This window comes from Chiloscyllium plagiosum, chromosome 1, assembly GCF_004010195.1.
Source record: "Chiloscyllium plagiosum isolate BGI_BamShark_2017 chromosome 1, ASM401019v2, whole genome shotgun sequence".
In the NCBI taxonomy this organism is placed as follows: Eukaryota; Metazoa; Chordata; class Chondrichthyes; order Orectolobiformes; family Hemiscylliidae; genus Chiloscyllium; species Chiloscyllium plagiosum.
Genome location: NC_057710.1, coordinates 150,834,132 through 150,853,593, shown reverse-complemented (window position 1 = coordinate 150,853,593; position 19,462 = coordinate 150,834,132). Strand labels below are relative to the sequence as shown.

The 19,462-nt window shown below is 43.7% G+C and overlaps 1 protein-coding gene across 1 annotated transcript; it reads left to right on the top strand.

Annotated features, from left to right (window-relative positions):
- Nucleotides 1-802: 802 nt before the first annotated feature.
- On the top strand, nt 803-19,156 carry LOC122554415 (endothelin-1 receptor-like). Its single transcript, XM_043699411.1, has 4 exons — nt 803-1,347; nt 2,652-2,785; nt 14,144-14,252; nt 18,044-19,156. Exons 1-4 carry the CDS (start codon nt 1,138-1,140, stop codon nt 18,188-18,190), a joined length of 600 nt encoding a protein of 199 aa, XP_043555346.1. The 5' UTR covers nt 803-1,137; the 3' UTR covers nt 18,191-19,156.
- The last annotated feature ends 306 nt before the right edge of the window (nt 19,157-19,462 follow it).

The following is a 19,462-nucleotide window of genomic DNA, read 5'->3' as shown; positions in this document are numbered from 1 at the left end:
TTTAACTACAGAAGCAAACATCCAAACACCCACAAACGAAGCTGCATCAGAACATTATTTCAATGAGCCACCGCACACTGCAGCACAGAGAAACTACACAGAGCAGAGGAAAATCACCTACACAGTGTATTCAAAAAGAATGGGAACCCAATGAACACAGTCCGCCGATTTCTCAGCAACAAACCCAAACAAGCAGACAAAACATGTCCAGAAACCCTAGCCACTCTCCCCTACATCAAAGACATCTCAGAAATGACTGCTGGGCTACTCAGACCCCTTGGTATCATGGTAGCCCACAAACCCACCAACACACGAAAACAGCAGCTAATGAACTTGAAAGACCCCATATAGACAACAAGCAAAACTAATGCTATTTACAAAATACCATGCAAGGACTGTGACAAACACTACATTGGGCAAACAGGCAGAAAACTAGCCACCACAATGCATGAACATCAACGAGCCACAAAAAGACATGACCCCCTCTCACTGGTATCCTTAAATACAGATGAGGAAGGACACCACTTCGACTGGGACAACATATCCATCCTAGGACAAGTCAAATAGAGACATGCACGAGAATTCCTAGAAGCATGACATTCCAACCAGAACTCCATCAACAAACACATTGACTTGGACCCCATTTATCACCCTCTGAAAAAAAAACAAGAAATGACATCACCAACTCACGGAAACCTAAAAACATAAATAGAAAGCGGGCCATACCACCAGTGCTTTGTCCAGAGGCTCACTGATGATGTTACCTAGTATAGCGACGAAACATCTGAAAACAAACCTTCCAGCTCAGCGAGTTAACTTACATCCAGAACCTCAACCTGAGCTACAAATCTTCTCAAATCCAGGAATCTGTAGGCACCAGGTATTCAATATTACCCTTGCAGAAGAATTTAAGAGAAAGGATGACCAGGCTGCTAATTTGTTTAAGTATCTCCAACCTAAGAAATCTAGCCAGATTAAAGAGAAAGTTCTTGCTTTGTCAAGGCTGTACTGGCATTGCAGTCAACTTGAAAATATCCCATTAGTCTTTCCAAACACGTACTGAGTCCTGCACTGTGGCCCTTGGTCTTTCAGCTAAATTTTCCAATATTAAAAGAAAATATCAAAGATGCTCTTGCTATGAACGTCTTGTCTGGCCGGCTTCTGTCTCACAGGACACAAAATGTTTTCTTTCAGTTCTACATGAATGTGAAGGATTGGTGGATGTTTGGGTTTTATTTCTGCATGCCCCTTGTCTGCACTGCTTTCTTCTATGCACGAATGACCAGTGAGATGTTAAGCAAGAGGAACAAGAGTTTGAGGATTGCCTTGAGTGAGCACTTGAAACGGGTAAGTCTTATTTTTAACTATAGTTTAATGCTGCAGAGAAGCTGTGTGCAAATGTGAACATATCGCAGTTACAAAATGTCAAGATATTTGCAATGCTATGGGCCAAGAGTCAGAAAATGAGATTAAAATAGTTAGGTGTCCGTTTTTATCCGGTGCAGACTCAGTGGACTGAAGGGTGTTTTTATGTGCTCTCGAGACTAAATGTATAATTAACCCAAGTGCTCATCAGTTTGTGTATAACTTGTGTACCTTTTGCATCATATCCATACAGGTTTGTGAGTGACACTGTTGTGAACAAATGAATAGCCTAATGAGACAAATTGCACCATTAATAATTCCATTTTCTTAAAAATCAAAAGCTTGGTTCACCAACCCAGGACTTTCTATGGGGAGCCAGACATGAAACGAGTAGGTCTGGAACTTCTTAATGTAGCATAAATTCTCCAAACTCAGAGAACTAAATCAGCTCTTAACTTTCCACCTGGACTTTTAGTGGTGGACAATGATTTTTTTTTTTCAGAAAATTAATTACTTTCTAAGAAATAAAAAAGGTTTCAAAATAAAATGTAATAGACTCACTCTCCTTCATTTTAATCTTCATTGCTGCTGTCACTGAATTTGATTTAATTGAAGAAACCAGATTTTGTTTTTGGTATTCCCTGTCTCTTTCATTACTATTTTAGCCTATTGCTTCTTCAAACCCTCTTGTTCTCTTAAACAGTCTACCCCCTGATCTTTCTCCGTGATCCTTCCTGAGCTGGTAGATGAAAGACTGTTGGTTGAAAAGGATCCCAGCCTCCTCTGCTCTCGCTGCGTTGAAATTTTATTTAATCACACATTTTTACACTTGATGCTATAGCAATTAAAATCAATTAGTGGGGCAGTATGGTGGCACAGTGGTTAGCATTGCTGCCTCACAGCACCAGCTTCAATTCCAGCCTCGGGTGACTGTCTGTGTGGAGTTTGCACATTCTCCCTGCGTCTGCGTGGGTTTCCTCCCACAGTCCAAAAGATGTGCAGGTGAGGTGAATTGGCCGTGCTTGGGTTAATATGGACTGGTTGGGCTGAAGGGCCTGTTTCCACACTGTAGGGAATCTAATCATTACTCTCTATTTAAACAACTCCCTTTCACCAGCATACATTATGTTATTTTGTTACACCTAATTGTTCGATAAATAGATCCAAGGATTGTCATTGGCCCTCGATTTACCAACGCGTGTGAAAGAATGTGAGCTTTGCTTGATACTCTCTGTAACTGGCTAAGACTATTTGAACTAAAGCTTACTTTTTGTATTTTTTTACAGCGCAGAGAGGTAGCCAAAACTGTTTTGTTTCTAGTTGTGCTTTTTGCTCTGTGTTGGTTCCCTCTCCACCTTAGCAAGCTTTTAAAGAAAACTCATTACAATGAAAATCGCTCCAACAAATGCGATTTCCTGAAGTAAGTAAGATTGATAAATGATATTCACTTTACATTAACCTTGAATTCACTTTGGGGAGATACTCACAGGAAAGATTAATAAGCTCAACCGAAAGTCTATCTCCCACTATCACGACTCGTATAATTATTAAATTGTATTTTAAAAATTATCTATACGAAATAAGCAGTTAATATGTATTTCCAGACTGGGAAACTCTCAATTGTACAGCACCTTTTACGCCCTCAGAATGTCCCAAAAAAATTCATTTCAAAATGTACTCACAATGAATGTATTTTACAATCACGTTGTCAGAACAAAGTTAAAAATAACACAACACCACGTTGTAGTCCAACAGGTTTGTTTGAAAGCGCTACCTTTCAGAACGCTGCTCCTTCAAACAGGTGGTTATCAGAATAATGTGGGTTCAAGGCCTTCTTTAGGGATCTGAGCATACAATCTCGGTTCACACTCCACCATAGTGCCGACAGACTCCTGCAGTGTTGGAAGCGTCACCTGTCGGATGAAACGTGAATTCCTCTCAGAAGACAGGAGTTATGGCTGGTGTCCTGGCCAATCCTTATCCACAAACCCACATCTCAGATTAACATCATTGGCTCAGATTTTGAAGGCAGTTGTGAATGATTGCTCGATATTCCTTGTGTATACAGCAGCTTGCGGATAATTTGTGAGCTCTCATGCAGCAGTGATCAGGAGTCTGATAGGACACAGGAGATCTGGGATGCATGTGAGACGGGCACACAGTAGCACACCATTCTGCGACAAGTAACTCTGGGTGGGATGCTCTTTGGAGGGGCTGGCGTGGACCAGATGGGCTGAATGGCCTGCATCTACACTGTAGGAATTCTATGAAAAGGACGAGGTAACAGCTGCTTGGAAATATCAGCTGCAGGTTTCTCTCCAAACTACACTCTATTGGATTTGGAACGATATCATTATCCTTTTGTTATCGCTGGAACGCCCTCCCTAATGTCACTGTGGACATAACTCCATCTCATGGACAGCAGCAACTCAAGAAGGCAGCTTGCTACCACTTAGTTAAGGGCAATTAGGGATAAGCAACAGTTACTAGTCTAGCTCGTGACCCCCACGTCCTGTGAAACGACAAACAAAAGTCTCTTCAACTCATCAGATTGTGGAACTGAAGGGCTGAATTTTAACACCGTGGCCTGCTTTGAGCAGATCCCAGGAATTCCCAGCACCATTTCTGTTGGTGTAGGTGGGGAAGTGTCCTTAGCAAGTGTTTCGACAGCACAGAGAGCAAGCAGTATTAGTGGCGTCAGGGGTTGGGTGACTGTGAGAGGGGAAGATGTTGCAGACAGTAGCGAAAGTGGTGGAGAGTGAGCCTTGGTGGGAGGTGGGTACAGGAGCAGAGGCAGAGTGAGCATGAGGTATTGGAGAGAGGATTGTGGGAGACTGGGGAGGGTCATTGATCTTGGATAGCTGTGTATTTCTCCAGAAGGCTGGGACTGCTTGAACACAGTTGGCAATCTTTGGCCAAGCTGGCATGGTCTGGTGACTAGCCCCCACTGCAGGCTCCAGGGGAGCAGTGAGTCCCACATCTGTGTCACCCTGTCCAGCAGGAGCTCAAGGTCCTTACATGCACCAACTTACCCCTGTCCGCCATGTTTGGGACAAACGTCAGAATCCATGCATGACTGACCCAGAATAGAAGTGATTGCCCGGTTACACAATGGTACACAGGTGCCAAGGATGCCAGTCAATTCTGGAATACCTGGTGAATGGCACGTGGTGCCTGGTGACATAGGGTGAACATCAGACTTGGTACAAGCCAGAGGGATGCGAGTTTGGTAAGATTCAGAGAGAAAACTCGTTCAAATCCCTCCGACAAACTTGATGTGACCTGTAACTTAGCCTCGAAACCATAAGATTCAGCCCAAAATGTGCGTGAAATGTATTTCGAACAGACTCTGCAGAGGATGGCTTGCTGTTGAGTAGGGAATTTGTCAGCCCCTCACTATCTCAAGTCGCTCTCTCCCCATTTAAAGTTTTTTTGACACCTTTAGCTATTACATCCCATCGGCTCCACACACAAACTTTTGCCAAGCACTCGTTGAATTTCCATCTGCAGTTATTTTGTCTTTATTAAAATACACGTTCTCAGATAAGGGCTAACAGCACCTGTCGTTTTTCAGGAGTTCCGAGCTATCATCGTAAAAACCTCCATTTGGAGTAGCTGAGGTATAAATATTGAGACATCCCTTCCAGATGGGGTTGAATGCGTTAGAAGCCCATAGCGACAGGACGGCCACATGCCTGAAACTATATTGGGGCTAGGTCCATCATTAAGAGACCTGTGCATTACAGAGACTGAATGTGTGAAGAAAAAAATTAAAAGTTTAAAAATAAGATGCTAGAAATACAGCATGCCAAACAAAAGATGAGCTGTTCCAGCGTTCCAATGAAGGGTTTGCAATGCTGCAGCTTTGCAATGCTGTCATTCCATCACCAACAGAAGGTAAGATGCTGGCGTTCATGTGATTGAAAGGTGTTCACAGGAAAACTACGTCACCACAGGATACAGGATACACAGAACACAAACTCTGACTGCAATCAGCTGAGTGATGGCAGCTGGGGTTTTGAAAGTAGGGGTTCCTGTGGGTGGGAGGTGGAGGGTGGTCAGAGGCAAGTTCTGGAGGGACGGGGGAATTGGTTGTTGGTGTCCCACTCGTCCCACCTCCCAATACCAGATTTCTCAACTAGGAACCAAACGCCCTCGACCAAGTAACCTATGGAGAGACCTCAAGTAAACTGCAGACGTTTTCCCTTCATCTCCTGACTGGCATCTTCCTTCGAGCTATGTAGCATGACCAAGTGTTGTTTGTTTGATGTAAAATTATTTGCTCTACACTGAGGATAATCTAGTTATTTTTAATTGCCTTCTTGGCTTTTTATAGTCTTTTTATATTCCTGACTAGTTTATTCTCTTTGCCAACGATCCATTCTGCTATACTGTAATGTCGATTTAGGTGAGCTGGTATTTAGGGTTTTGACTCCACCCTGCAATATAATTATCTATTAGTGAGTTTTGAGAAAGTTTATAGCTCAGGTTGAGGTTCTGGATGTAGCTCTGCTCGCTGAGCTGGAAGGTTTCTTTTCAGATGTTTCGTCACCATACTCGGTATCATCCGGAGGCTCACTGATGATGTTACCTAGTATGGTGACGAAACGTCTGAAAATGAACCTTCCAGCTCAGCGAGCAAGCCTACATCCATGGTCATCTATTCCAGTTACTGTTCTGTTATCTTACACTGATGTGGCACTACAAACCTGAGCTTCTGCAGTCGCTGCACCAATTAGCATTGTGTTGATAATAAACAGACTAAAATCTGTTTGATTGCTCCATTTTCCCATAATGCCCATTTTATCTGCCACCTGCAAAGTCATCTTCTGTTTGTGAAGACAAGAGTTAAGAATAGATTATCAATTGTGGCACCACTTTGTGCTGAAGATCAGGGGAACCCAGCAGATTCAGAATTTGTGTTCCCAATGATTGCTGTGTTTCTTTCTAAGTGAGCCACACATGAACTGGGACATGCCAGGTTCCACCGCTGTATTATACTCCTCCTCCTCCTCTCTGCACTTCCTGCTCCAGTTCCCACTTCTTCATCGTGTAGGCTTGGCGGACCATTGTCGTTTTGGAATTCCTGGCTGGCAGCTCTCGATCTATCCAGGCACTGAAACCGTGTTCCAATTCCTTCCTCCATCACAGCTAGGGTTGGAGGGAGGTGGGGGTGTCAAGTGGCTTTTGCTGAATATAATTACAAATCACACAAACCCAGGTTACAGTCCAACAGGTGTATTTGGAAGCACTAGCTTTCGGAGCGCTGCTCCTTCATCAGATAACCGCGGAGCAGGATCATATGCCTCAGAATTCAGTTGTATGGCACTCATCTTTTGCTATAAGTTCTGTGTCTTATGATCCTGCTCACAGCTACCCAATGAAAGAGCGGTGCTCCGAAAGCTAGTGCTTCCAAGTAAACCTGTTGGATTATAACCTGGTGTTGTGTGATTTGTAACTGTGTCCACTGCAGTCCAACACCGGCTCCTCCACATCATGGTTTCCTGAATATCATTATCCTCACACATGTCATCAGCAATCTCTTCAGAAACTCGTGTTTGTCTCCAGGGAAGTAGTCAATAACTCTTCTTTGAGATTTGAACACCAGGGAGGCTTGACAGAGGCTGGATAATCTTTCAGTTACGCAGACAGGTTGTACAGTATTCCAAGAAGGAAATAGTGCTGCTGCTCTATAGATACCTACCCAAGATTTGATTCATTATCGTCACATACTGAGATACAGTGAGAAATATTGTTTTGCGTGCTAAGCAGACATATCATACTTTACGTAAGTACACAAGAGTAATCGAACAGAATGCAGAATAAAGTGTTACAGCTGCACAGAAGGGGCAGAGAAGGATCATCATGGAGTCTCTGCCATCAGCTTAGTGATGGCAGCCGGGGTTTTGAATTAGGGGGTTCCTGTGGGTGGGAGGTGGAGGGTGGTCAGAGGCAAGTTCTGGAGGGATGGGGGATTGGTTGTTGGTGTCCCACCTCCCAGTGCCAGATTCCTCAATCAGGGACTGGGTGCCCTTGAACAAGTAACCCATCCAGAGATCTCAAGTAAACTGCAGAAGTTTTCCCCTCATCTCCTGACTGGTATCTTCCTTTGAGCTATGTAGCATGACCAACTATTGGAGAGTTACTCCCCAATCCCATTGACTTCAATTTTACAGGGGTACCATGATGCTACACTTGGTCAACTTCTGCGGTGATGTCAACTGCACTTAATTCTCACCTCACTGCTCGAATCCAACTCTTAGGGTCCGTGCTGTGATGAGTTCTACAGCAACTGGTCTGGCGGATCCAAAACTGAATATCGGTAACAAATTAAAAATGACAAAGAGCTGCTGGTGCTGGAATCAGAAACAAAAACAGAAATTGCTAGAAAAACTCAAATGTCTAGAAGCATCTGTGGAGAGAAAGTTGACTTAACATTTCAAGTTTTGTGACCCTTCTTTGGAATGTTCTGAAGTAGGGTTACTGGATCTGAAACGGTAACTTTGCTTTCTGTTCACAGATGCTGCCAGGTCTGCTGGAGTTTTGGTAACTAAGTTATTGGTGAATACATATCCCGTGACAGCACTATTGGCAACACTTTCCATCACTTTGCTGATGAGTCAGAGTAGACTGTTAGGGCAGTAATAGGATTTGGGCTGAAAATGTGTTGCTGTAAAAGCGCAGCAGGTCAGGCAGCATCCAAGGAACAGGAGAATCGACATTTCGGGCATAAGCCTTTCTTCAGGAATGATTCCTGAAGAAGGGCTTATGCCCGAAACGTCGATTCTCCTGCTCCTTGGATGCTGCCTGACCTGCTGCGCTTTTCCAGCAACACATTTTCAGCTCTGATCTCCAGCATCTGCAGTCCTCACATTCTCCTCCAGTAATAGGATTTGTCCTGCTTTTTGTGGACAGGACATACCTGCACAATAAAAGCCTGTGTTAAAGCTGTGCTGAAATGGGGTACACATATTACTGGACTACGCGTCTTCTGCACTACAGCCAAGATGTTGTCAGGACTCATAACTTTTGGTTTGTCCAGTGTAACCTGCCATTTCCTGATATCAAGTTAGGCAAATTTAATTGCCTCAATATTTGCATCTGCGATAGAGGGGACTTCAGGAGGAGGCCTAACACTTCTGGCTAAAATGGATGATGCTCCCCCCCACCCCTCCCCACACCAATTACATTCTGTGCTCTTCATAATCTCAGTGCTTCATCCAGGGTGTTGGTCAACATGAAGAAGGCTGCTTCTATTACTGACGGAAGACAATAAGTGTTCATCAGTAAGAGGCTTCTTTGCCTGTGTTCAAGCTGGTACCATGAGTCTATGGGTCAGAGAGTCGAGAACCAGGTGACAGAGGGGGGGGGAAGCTGAGACCTATCTGGAGATTAGTTTGTTTGGAATTATGGTGCTGAAGGCAGAGTTGTAGTCAATGAGTAGGAGCCTGATGGAGGTATCCTTGCTATCCAGATGTTTCAGGGTTGAGTATAGGGCCAGGGAGATGGTATCTGCCGTGGAGCTGATGTGACTGTAGGCTGATTGCAAGGGATCAAGGCAATCTGGTAGGCTGGAGTTGATATGAGTCATGACGAACCTGTCAAAGCTCTTCATAATGATGGAGGTCAGAACCACTGGGCAGTACTCATTGAGGTACACAGTGCATGGCTTTTCTTTGGCACTGTGACAATGGTGGTCTTCTTGATGCAGGTGGGAACCTCCGATTGGAGTAAGGAGTAAGTAAAGATGGCAGCAAATAGTCCCACCAGCTGGTCCACACAGGATCCGAGTGCAAGGCCAGGGACTCCATCCACGCCAGTCGTTTTCCATAGGTTCACTCTCAAGAAAGCCAATCTAACGTCTGTGGCAGTGACTGTGGGTACAGGTGCACCCACAGTTGTCAGGTCAGGTGACATTGTTTCACTGACCTGCCGTTCAAAACAAGTGCAGAACACATTGAGCTCATCAGGTATGGATGCCCTGTTGACCACAACTCTGCTCGACTATGCTTTGTAGCCAATTATACCACAAACAACAGGTATCTGTGTGGTTAGTCTAGGTCTCAGGCTTAGTTTGGTATTGCTCTTGGTGTCTCTGATGGCCTTATGAAGATTTCCTGTATAGGTCAGGATCATCCAACTTGAATGCCTAAGACCTGGACTTCAGTAGGGAGTGGATTCCCAGTTCATCCATGGTTTCCCTCTGGGGAAAATTCAGATTAACTTCTTCGGTATGCAGTCTTCTATGCACTTACTGATGAAGTAATGTTAGTGGCTTACTCGTTTACATTGGCTGCTGAGTTCTTGAATATGGACTAGTCCAACTCCAAGCAGTCCCATAGAAGTGTACAGTGAGTGAGGATGTAGGGTTCCATCCCAAAAGAACTCCATAAACTAGGTGGTATTCCATGACAATCCAGGATTTTGATGGTAATCTTTACTGAGACTAGTTTTATTTTATTCCAGAAATATTAAAATTTAAATGCTTCCAACTGCTGCAGTAGGATTTGAACTCATTTCTTGAGAATATTTGAAGTCCCCCTCCTCTGACATTCTCATTTGATTGGCAGAAATGGTCCCCACCCTCAACAACTTCTCCTTCGAATCCTCCCACTTCCTACAGCCATGGGCACGGGTATGAGGCACCAGCTCGGCCTGCCTCTTTGTAGCATACCTGGAAGAGTCCTTCTTCTGCAGCTACAAGGACACCATCGCCCTCCTTTTCCTCTGCTACATTGATGACTGTATTGGCGCCATCTTGTGTACCCACGAGGAGACTGAATAGTTCATCAACTTCATCAACACCTCCCACCCCGACCTCAAGTTCATGTCGGACCATCTCCGACACCTCCCTCCCCTTCCTCGACCACTCCAGTAACTGACTCAACACGGGGCATCTATTTCAAACCCACCGACTCCCACAACTACCTTGGCTGCATCTCCCCCTCCCCCATAAAAACCACAATCCCTTACTCCCAAATCCTCGCCTCCACCACATCTGCTCCCGGGGGAGCAATTCCAATCCAGGACACCCCAGATGTCCTCCTAATTCAAGGACTGCAATTTCTCTTCCCACATGATCAACAATGCCCTCCAATGTATCTCCTCCATTTCCCACACCATCGCCCTCGATCCCCACCCACCCCCTCCCTCTCCATCATTCCCTCCGTGACTCCCTCATTAGGTCCATGCTCCCCTCCAACCTACCCTCTATACTCAGCACCTTTCCCTGTGTCCACACGCGGTGCAAAACGTACACCCACACCTGCCCCCTCACCTCCATCCAAGGCCCTAAAGGAACATTTCAAATCTGGCAGAGATTTTCCTGCACATCCACCCACCTTATTTACTGCATCTGTTGCTCTCGATGTGGTCTCCTCTACATCGGGGAGACCGAGTGACAATGCTCAGAGTGGTTCAGGGAACATCTCTGGCCTGCACACACCAAACAACCCCGCTGCCCTGTGACCCAACCAATTCCCCCTCACACTCCCCCAAGGACATGCAAATCCTGGCCCTCCTCCACTACCAAATCAAAGCCACCCCGCAACTGGAGGAAGAAGGCCTCATCTTCCGCCTCGGGACCCTACAACTACACGGCATCAACATTGGCGTCACCAATTTCCATAACACCTCACCCCCACCTCATCCCAGATCTAGCCCTCTGATTTGGCACTGCCCTCTTGACCTGACCTCCCTGTCTAAATTCCTTCCCACTTATCCACACTACTGACTACCACAATCACTTCCCACCTGCATGCACCTATGGCCATCCCACCTACCTTCCCCCCAGCCCTGCCCCCACCTTGAATTTATCTCTCAGCCCCTTTCCTCCTCCACATTCCTGAAGAAGGGCTCATGCCCGAAATGTCGATTCTCCTGCTCCTTGGATGCTGCCTGACCTGCTGCGCTTTTCCAGCAACACATATTCAGCTCTGATCTCCAGCATCTGCAGTCCTCACTTTCTCCTGAAATTACCTATTCCCCATTAAACAAAGATCGTTACACTTCCACTTGAATGTACTAGCCTTAAATTTTTCTGGCATGTTTAATGGGCAATTAATGGGTTAATACCACAACACATGTCCTTGCATGCATTTACACGCCAAATCTCTTTGTGAAGTTCCATGTGGTGAAGTTTGTGGGAAATCAAGGGCAAACTGGCTATAATTTCCAGATTTCCACATTTCACTGCATGCACGAATATCTAAAGTTGCAGACCAATTCATGCTTTAACAATGGAAGGACCTGATACATTCACTAGCCACCAGGATACATGAACACCAACTGGCCACCAAAAGACATGACCCACTATCACTAGTTTCTATACATACAGGCAGAGAAGGACACCACTTTGACTGGGAAAACACACACACATCCTAGGACAGGCGAAACAAAAACATGCATGAGAATTCTTAGAGGCACGGCATTCTAACCAGAACTCCATCAGTAAACACGTCGATTTAGATCCTATCTACCTTCCCTTGAAAAAAAAACCGGAAATGACATCCACATCTTAAGTAACCAAGAGCTATAAATAGAAAGGTGGACCATACCACCAGCGCTTCACCAGACTCTCACTGATGATGTTACCTAGTCATGATGATGAAACGTTTGAAGACAAACCTTCCAGCTCAGCGAGCTAACTTACAGACTTATCATCAACCTGAGCTACAAATCTGCTCAAAAATCACTACCATTCACTTATTGTTACCACAAAAGCCTGATGGTAATCACATTACCATACGTCATGCACAAATTGGCAACAACGCTGCCTGCTTAAAATCTATGACTGCAGCTCAAAGAATCTACACCAACCGTAAAACATTCTGGAACATTCTGAAGTCATGAAAGGCACTACGTAACTGCAAGGCTTCAATCTCTCTCTCGGTATCGAAGAGGGTAATTTCAAGGTAAACAAAAAAAAAAATGAACTGCGGATGTTGCAAATCAGAAACAAAACCAAAGTGTTGGAAAAAACTCAGCAGGTCTGATAGCATTTATGGAGAAAAATCAGAGTTAATGTTTCCGGTCCAGTGACCCTCCTCCAGAGCGGTTCTTAAGAAGGGTCTCTCGAGATCTGAAATGTTAACACTGCTTTCTCTCCACAGATGCTGCCCGACCTGCTGAATTTTTCCAGCAGGTCTTGTAACTGTAAGGTTATTGGCATTAATGTCCTGCATCATAAACAGAATTTGCATGACACTGTGCTCACATCTTCAGAAGAATTTGTAATGCTTCAAGATTAGTGGGAAAGAGCAGGTGAGAGGTTAATTTCTACATTTCCACTTTCCCATTTCAATTTTGCTGACTGTGCAATTTTAACACCAATGGTTTTGTCAGCAAAATAGGCTCCTGTTGAACTCTGCAAATTGAGATTTCACAAGGCATATGGAACTCTGAAGACCAGCGCAATCCAGTGCTGAACTGCCCCTCTGCCCAATGCTGATGGAAAGCTAGCATGGCCATTGAGGTTAAGTTTGAACAAAGGTGCCTTTAACAGGGCCAGGTGGAGCAGTGATCTTCTGGGTCCCACAAGCCCTCCCAACTCGGAGACCGCTGTTACAACTCCTCCTGCACTTACCGCTGCAAACTTTCTCATGGTTCTGCCATCGATTACCAGGACTACCTGATTTGCCCCTTAGGTGACTGTTTTCCTCCTGAAATTCAAATCGTGGCATTAAAATAGGACCCGACAATATCAGCTGACAGTTTGCAGTCTGAGGTCAAGAGGCCTTTATGTGTCTGTTTCTCACTTAGTTTTTTGTGCAGCTTTATCCTGGTAGAAAAGAAAATAAATACCTTGTATTTCAGATAGCCTGCTTACCTATCTTTGACTATCCCTTCATGCCCCTTCATCAACATCTGCCCAGGGTAATCTGAAAATCTGGGTGCAAAGAATTTCTAGCTGCATTTTCCATGTATATTGTAGAGGGCCAGTAACCACACAAGAAAGCTAGGAACTTCAGCCAATGTGTCATGCAGAAGAGCTATTCTGATTGGTTGGAGAATTGTTTTAAACACTCCTCTTGGTTTTATAAAATTGCCTTAATGTGCACAGTGTACAAGATGACTAATTTAATCTCCTGAATTTTAAGTCTCTCTCTCCTGTACATTGATGGGGAAAATTGTGTGATGGATCACACTAAATGGCAGGCTCTCTTCATCAGGACCGAGGTCTAAGATTAGAGTGATGCTGGAAAAGCACAGCAGGTCAGGCAGCATCCGAGGAGCAGGAGAATCAACGTTTCGGGCAAAAGCCCTTCATCAGGAACCCAGGAAATGTCGATTTTCCTGCTCCTCGGATGCTGCCTGACCTGCTGTGCTTTTCCAGCACCACTCTAATCTAGACTCTGATCTCCAGCATCTGCAGTCCTCACTTCCATCAGGGCCTCGTTTTTTTCTCATGTCTGCTAACAAAAGGGACAGAATTTCAGATGTCACATACCAGTTGATGGAATGAGATGTTCAATTGATGCTTTTGATCTTTAGTTTCAGTGCCACTCAAAGCAAATAAATGTACTGTAAGGGCATGGAATGTGCTGCCTGCCAATGTAGCTAACTCAACCACATTAGGGGCATTTAAATAATCCTTGGATAGGCACATGGATGATGATGGGATAGTGTCGGGGGATGGGCTTAGATTAGTTCAGAGGTTGGTGCAACACCGAGGGCAGAAAGGGCCTGTTCTGCGCTGTATTGTTCTAATGTAATTTCTGTTAGAATATCACAATGTGAGAATAACCTAACACCAACATTCATTTGTTCCTCTCCCCAGTTTCATACTTGTCTTGGATTTTATTGGCCTCAATCTAGCAATTCTGAACTCCTGTATCAATCCCATCGCTCTGTACTTTGTGAGCAAGAAATTTAAAAATTGCTTCCAGGTAGGAATCTCATTTACAATATGTGTAATTGCAATGTGTGATTCTGTGAGAGTTAATTGAAAAAGAAGAGGATAACACATATTTATTGATGGAGCATATCATATTAAAGGAGAAATTCCCCAAATTCCGTGTTTGCGGCATTGTACCATATTCAGAGCATTTACAAAAATGAACCATTGGCGCAAAGGATATCAGATTCCTGCTGTTCATGAAGATCTGCTATTACCTTTCCAGAACAGCTAGAGGTGCCCCATTAGACAACAGCACTTGTGTCTTCACATTGAATTAAAAATAAATATCCTAGACCTATATCTCATCTTCAAATAAACCTGAAAGTCTCTCTCAGCCACAAATAGCCAGAACTAACCCAAACGTTATACATTAAAGCATAAAAAAATCTCTGATTCTCTGCATCAATGCTTCTAGCTCCATGGGGTAGAAACCATGATTTTGGCATGAAGCTCCACCATCAACACTGTCAAAACAATTGCTTCCTGTTTATCTTCTTGGTATGTTTAAGCCTTCACGCAACAGGAAGATTACCACAAACGGACTTTTCACCACCAGCACAAATGCAACCTTGAGCCATTATTCCTTGCGTGAGATGGAGAGTTTTACACCATGGGAAAACACCCCTCAGTTTTTGTGCCAGCCTTGGTGGGCACGGACGGACGAGTTGGGCCAAAGGGTCTGTTTCTGTGCTGTACATCTCTATGACTACGACCTATCTACTCTTATCCCACTTTCCATTGGTTAGCTTATGGCCTTATATGCTGTGGTGTTTCAAATGTTCATCTAATTACTGCTTAATTATGTGAGGGCTCCTACCGCTATTGCCTTTCTGGCAATAAGACCCAGATACTCTGGGTGAAAGAATCCCTCGAAACCTCCTTCCCCTTATCTTAAATCCAAGCCCTTTGATTATTGGCCCTCACCACTAAAGGGAAACATTTCTTCCTATCTATTCTAGCTAGGACCCTCATAATTTTGTACATCTCAATCGGGTCCTCTCTCACCCTTCTCTGGTCTAAGAAAACAACACCAAAGTATTCCGTTTTTGTTCATAGCTCAACATCCTGGTGAATCTCCTCTCTACTACAGTCACATGCTTCCTATAGTGTGGCCACTGGAAATGGATACATCGCTCCACCTATAGCCTGTCTAACACCTACAACTCCATCATCACCTCCTTGTGCTTGTTTTTAATGTCTCAACTAATAAAGGCAAAAACCCACATGCTTTCTTAACCATCTTACCTACCTGTCCTGCTGCCCACAGGGATCTATGGACACAAACAGCAAGGTTCCGCTGATCCCTTTGTGTATTCCCACGCCTTTAGTTCTCCCAAAATGCATCAGTTCACACATTTTGGGATTAAATTCTATTTGCCACTGCTCAGTCGAGCTGACCAGCCCATTGCTTCCTCGGTGACAATGAACACCTGGTTTTTATTCTTGCTGGGTTCTCGGCAGTTGAGAAGTTAGTGTTGTCCAAAGTTATGATCCTAAAAGGGTTAAAGGTCATCTTACATTGGCTCCATCTTTTCTGCTCCGGTTACATGAAGCCTGTGAGTGACAAGGAGTTCTACTCTAGCTTTCAGAGCGCACAGGTACCAACTCCCTGAGGTCTTTGTAATTATCCACGATCAAAGGTAGTTCTACTTTTAGCAATTTTTTTAAAAATTGGAATGAGGACATCTAATTTAGAGGCAACCACACTGCTATGGGTATGGAGTCACATGCAGGCCAGACCCTCCTTCAAGTACAGATGGGCTTTTCCCATCAATAATGGATTCATCATCAATATTCATCTTACTACCAGAATTTATTTTATTGAATTCAAATTCCACCATTGGCCATGGCATGATTTGAACATAGGTCATCAGAATATTACCCAGGCCTCTGGATTAATAAGCGAGCAATGATATCACTAGGTCATTGCCTCACCTTTTTTTATTATTTATTACCATGTTTATTGTCATGTAATAAATCTTCTTGTTATTTATGAACAATGCCTTTTCTGTAGATGCTCATTGAAGGGGTACCCTTTCCCAGTACTCACGGGATAGGCTGCAAGCTACACTAGGCCTTATTCAGCAACAGTACAGGTAGAAATGGCAATGCCACAAAATATCAGGAGTGGTCATCGGAGAAAATACAAAAGCGGGATGAGGTGGAAACTCACCCACAGTCCCAGAAACGAGGCCAGGGCTGCGTTAACACCTCAGTCCCATTTACATTGTATTAACTGGCTTCCTTACTGGAATGGGTAACAAACCAGTTGGAAATATTGGAAAGTATATTCACAACCCAGAGGCTTCCTGCTGGTGCATTTTGGTGGCAGGCTTGGTTAAGAGACTGTCTTTTGATCGTCTCCTGTTTGGGAGCGTGGAAAAATGAAATGGGAATCCCGTACATCCTTCGGAGGTCCAGGAGGGTACTCCAGGTCTCCTGGCATTATAACAGATCTTTTGATGTCCTTTTTTTTACTTCAGTTCTGTATCTAAAAATATTATTATACATAAAACTGAACAGATTTTATTCCTACCACCAAATCATTCATGGTCCTGGTCATCTATTGTCCAACATCATGGTGGCAAGTGGTTAGCACTGCTGCCTCACAGCGCCAGAGACCCGGGTTCAATTCCCGCCTCAGGTGACTGTCTGTGTGGCGTTTGCACATTCTCCCCGTGTCTGCGTGGGTTTCCTCCGGGTGCTCCGGTTTCCTCCCACAGTCCAAAAATGTGCAGGTTAGATGAATTGGCCATGCCAAATTGCCCGTAGTGTTAGGTGAAGGGTAAATGTAGGGGAATGGGTCTGGGTGGGTTGCTTCGGCGGGTTGGTGTGGACTTGTTGGGCCAAAGGGCCTGTTTCCACACTGTAAGTAATCTAATCTAAGTAATCGAATCTGATCTAATCACTAAATCACCCGTGTTTTCAAATAATCAAATTATATGCAAAGCCTGGCAAAGCTAATTCATTGCCACTAAAGGTGATGGAGAGAGTGAGGGATGAAATCAAAGTGGAGTTTGAAGATAAGATAAAGCACTCCAACCCTGCTGTGCCTAAAGGATTGGGAGTATTGGTGAATACTGTGTGCTTTCTCTCCAAGGACACCTGGGCATGAAAGTAGCCATAGCAGAGGGGCAGACATTTGGCAACCATTACTGCCTGCCTTTTGGATCTATTAATGGCCAACTTGACCAGGCCCAGGAACAGACCCATGAGGGGAGGCCCTCTGACTCACACACAACCCTCTGCTTCGGATGTCCTTTCTCTCTGTCCAGAAAGCTTTAACTAGCTTTATCTGGTGGGAAAGTGGTAGGGATTGACCTGCTCAGGCATCAGTTAAAATGCATGTCCTTCAACCCTTGCTGAGTGGAATACATTTTCGAAGGACTAGTCAGAGAGATGAGGAGCACCGTTTCCAGACTCCAACAGGAAAGCTTGGGCCTTTGCTGCCGTGAACTTCAGTCTCCCTCTCGCGACCATGATTGCTTCAGCAGCTCTTATCAAATGATTCCTCATGGCATTTAGCCCCTGCCCCATTCTCACTCTCATCCAATGACCTTAACAATTCTGGTGTGCAATGAGCTGTCCACTTCAGGTCACCCAGACACCAACCCTACATTACATTATTATGGTATGTTGCCTTTATTATGGTATGTTCCTCAAAATGTACACAATAATATGACATTGTACTGTGCCTTTTATCTCAGTGATTGACCATCAATGCATCTGCTCACAGGACACGTAGAAAGCTAGTATGTTAATTATCTGTATGTCTTTCAGTCCTGTTTGTGCTGCTGTTGCCAGAGCCAGGCTCTCATGAATGTGATGCCGATGAATGACACCTCCAAACATGTAAGTTTGCACTGGAAAAACCAGGAATCCAATAACCCAGGTGATCGTAGCAGCCGAAAGGACAGTATGAACTGAAAGGAGAAAGTTCCATTCGATGATGGGACAGCATCAGCAGAGCTCGCATCCTCCTCCATGTCTGAAACTGTATCAATGATGCCCTCTGATGTGGGAGAACTGAAGACAGGGTGGACTGTGACTAGAACTTATCATTTTAGAATTATTTTGAGATTCCAAAGGCTTTGATTACCTGTGGCAAAGAGTTGGTCATATACCAGCGTTGAATTTTTTAATTTGTGAGTATCAACAGACAATGTTTGAAAACACTGGGTTGAGTATCTGTATGGATTATTATCTTGAAACGTCCTTAGGGCCCACTGTAGACTTTTATCCACATTCTGTTTAAAGCAAAATGACTGGGTAAGTTTTCTGATATTTCACATATGTCAGTAGGCTCTTAGATACTAGAACCCAAGAAGAAAAACCTGTTTCACAAATGTATTCAGTATATAAATCCCTATTTATCTAAAGGGAGTACAGTGATAATTTCGTGTGAACATTTCAAGTACTTCAGCAGGACAGGTTCAACAATTCAAATCAAGTCAATTTCATTATTGGCTAACAAGAAGTAATGCAAAATAATAAAGTCTTGTTTAATACTGTAGTCTCTGTAAAAGGAAAGAATCATCCATTCTCATCACTTCTACAAAACTATAGATGCCTATTATGATTAGTTTTAGAGGATATGTATCCTTTCCATTTTATATATTATGAATGGTGATTATTTCTGTATTATTTGAATGGACATAATTATTGTCAGTTTCTAGAAATGTCACATAAATGTACATAACAATATAACGTCCTCAGTAGCAGTATAATCAAAAGAATAGAAATGCCACATCAAAGTTTTGTTTATAAATTATGCATATTACAGGGTCTATCCAACGAGCATGTCTCAGATGAGTTCTGACTTGTGTACATGTAATGAATCCCCTACCTCCACCACAATGCAATAAAAGCAAGAATGATTCTTCTTTTCCATAATTTTGTTGAATTGGTGTTTGAGTATTTAATGCAATACGATAAACAAATACATAAAATCTGTTTCAACATATTTTATATGCCATCTGTCACCAGTGTGTTCTTGCAGTTGTGTCATAGATGTTGACTATAGTACATCTGGTTCAGTTTGAAATTCCAAATACCCAAATATTATCACAGCAATGGATCACTTCACAGAGAAATTAAACTTTCCACATACTTACCTGGGAGAATTTGATGTTCAGACATTTTATCTCCACATCAGCCAAAAGCATTAATGATTCCAACATGTTCACAGCTATTGTGCAC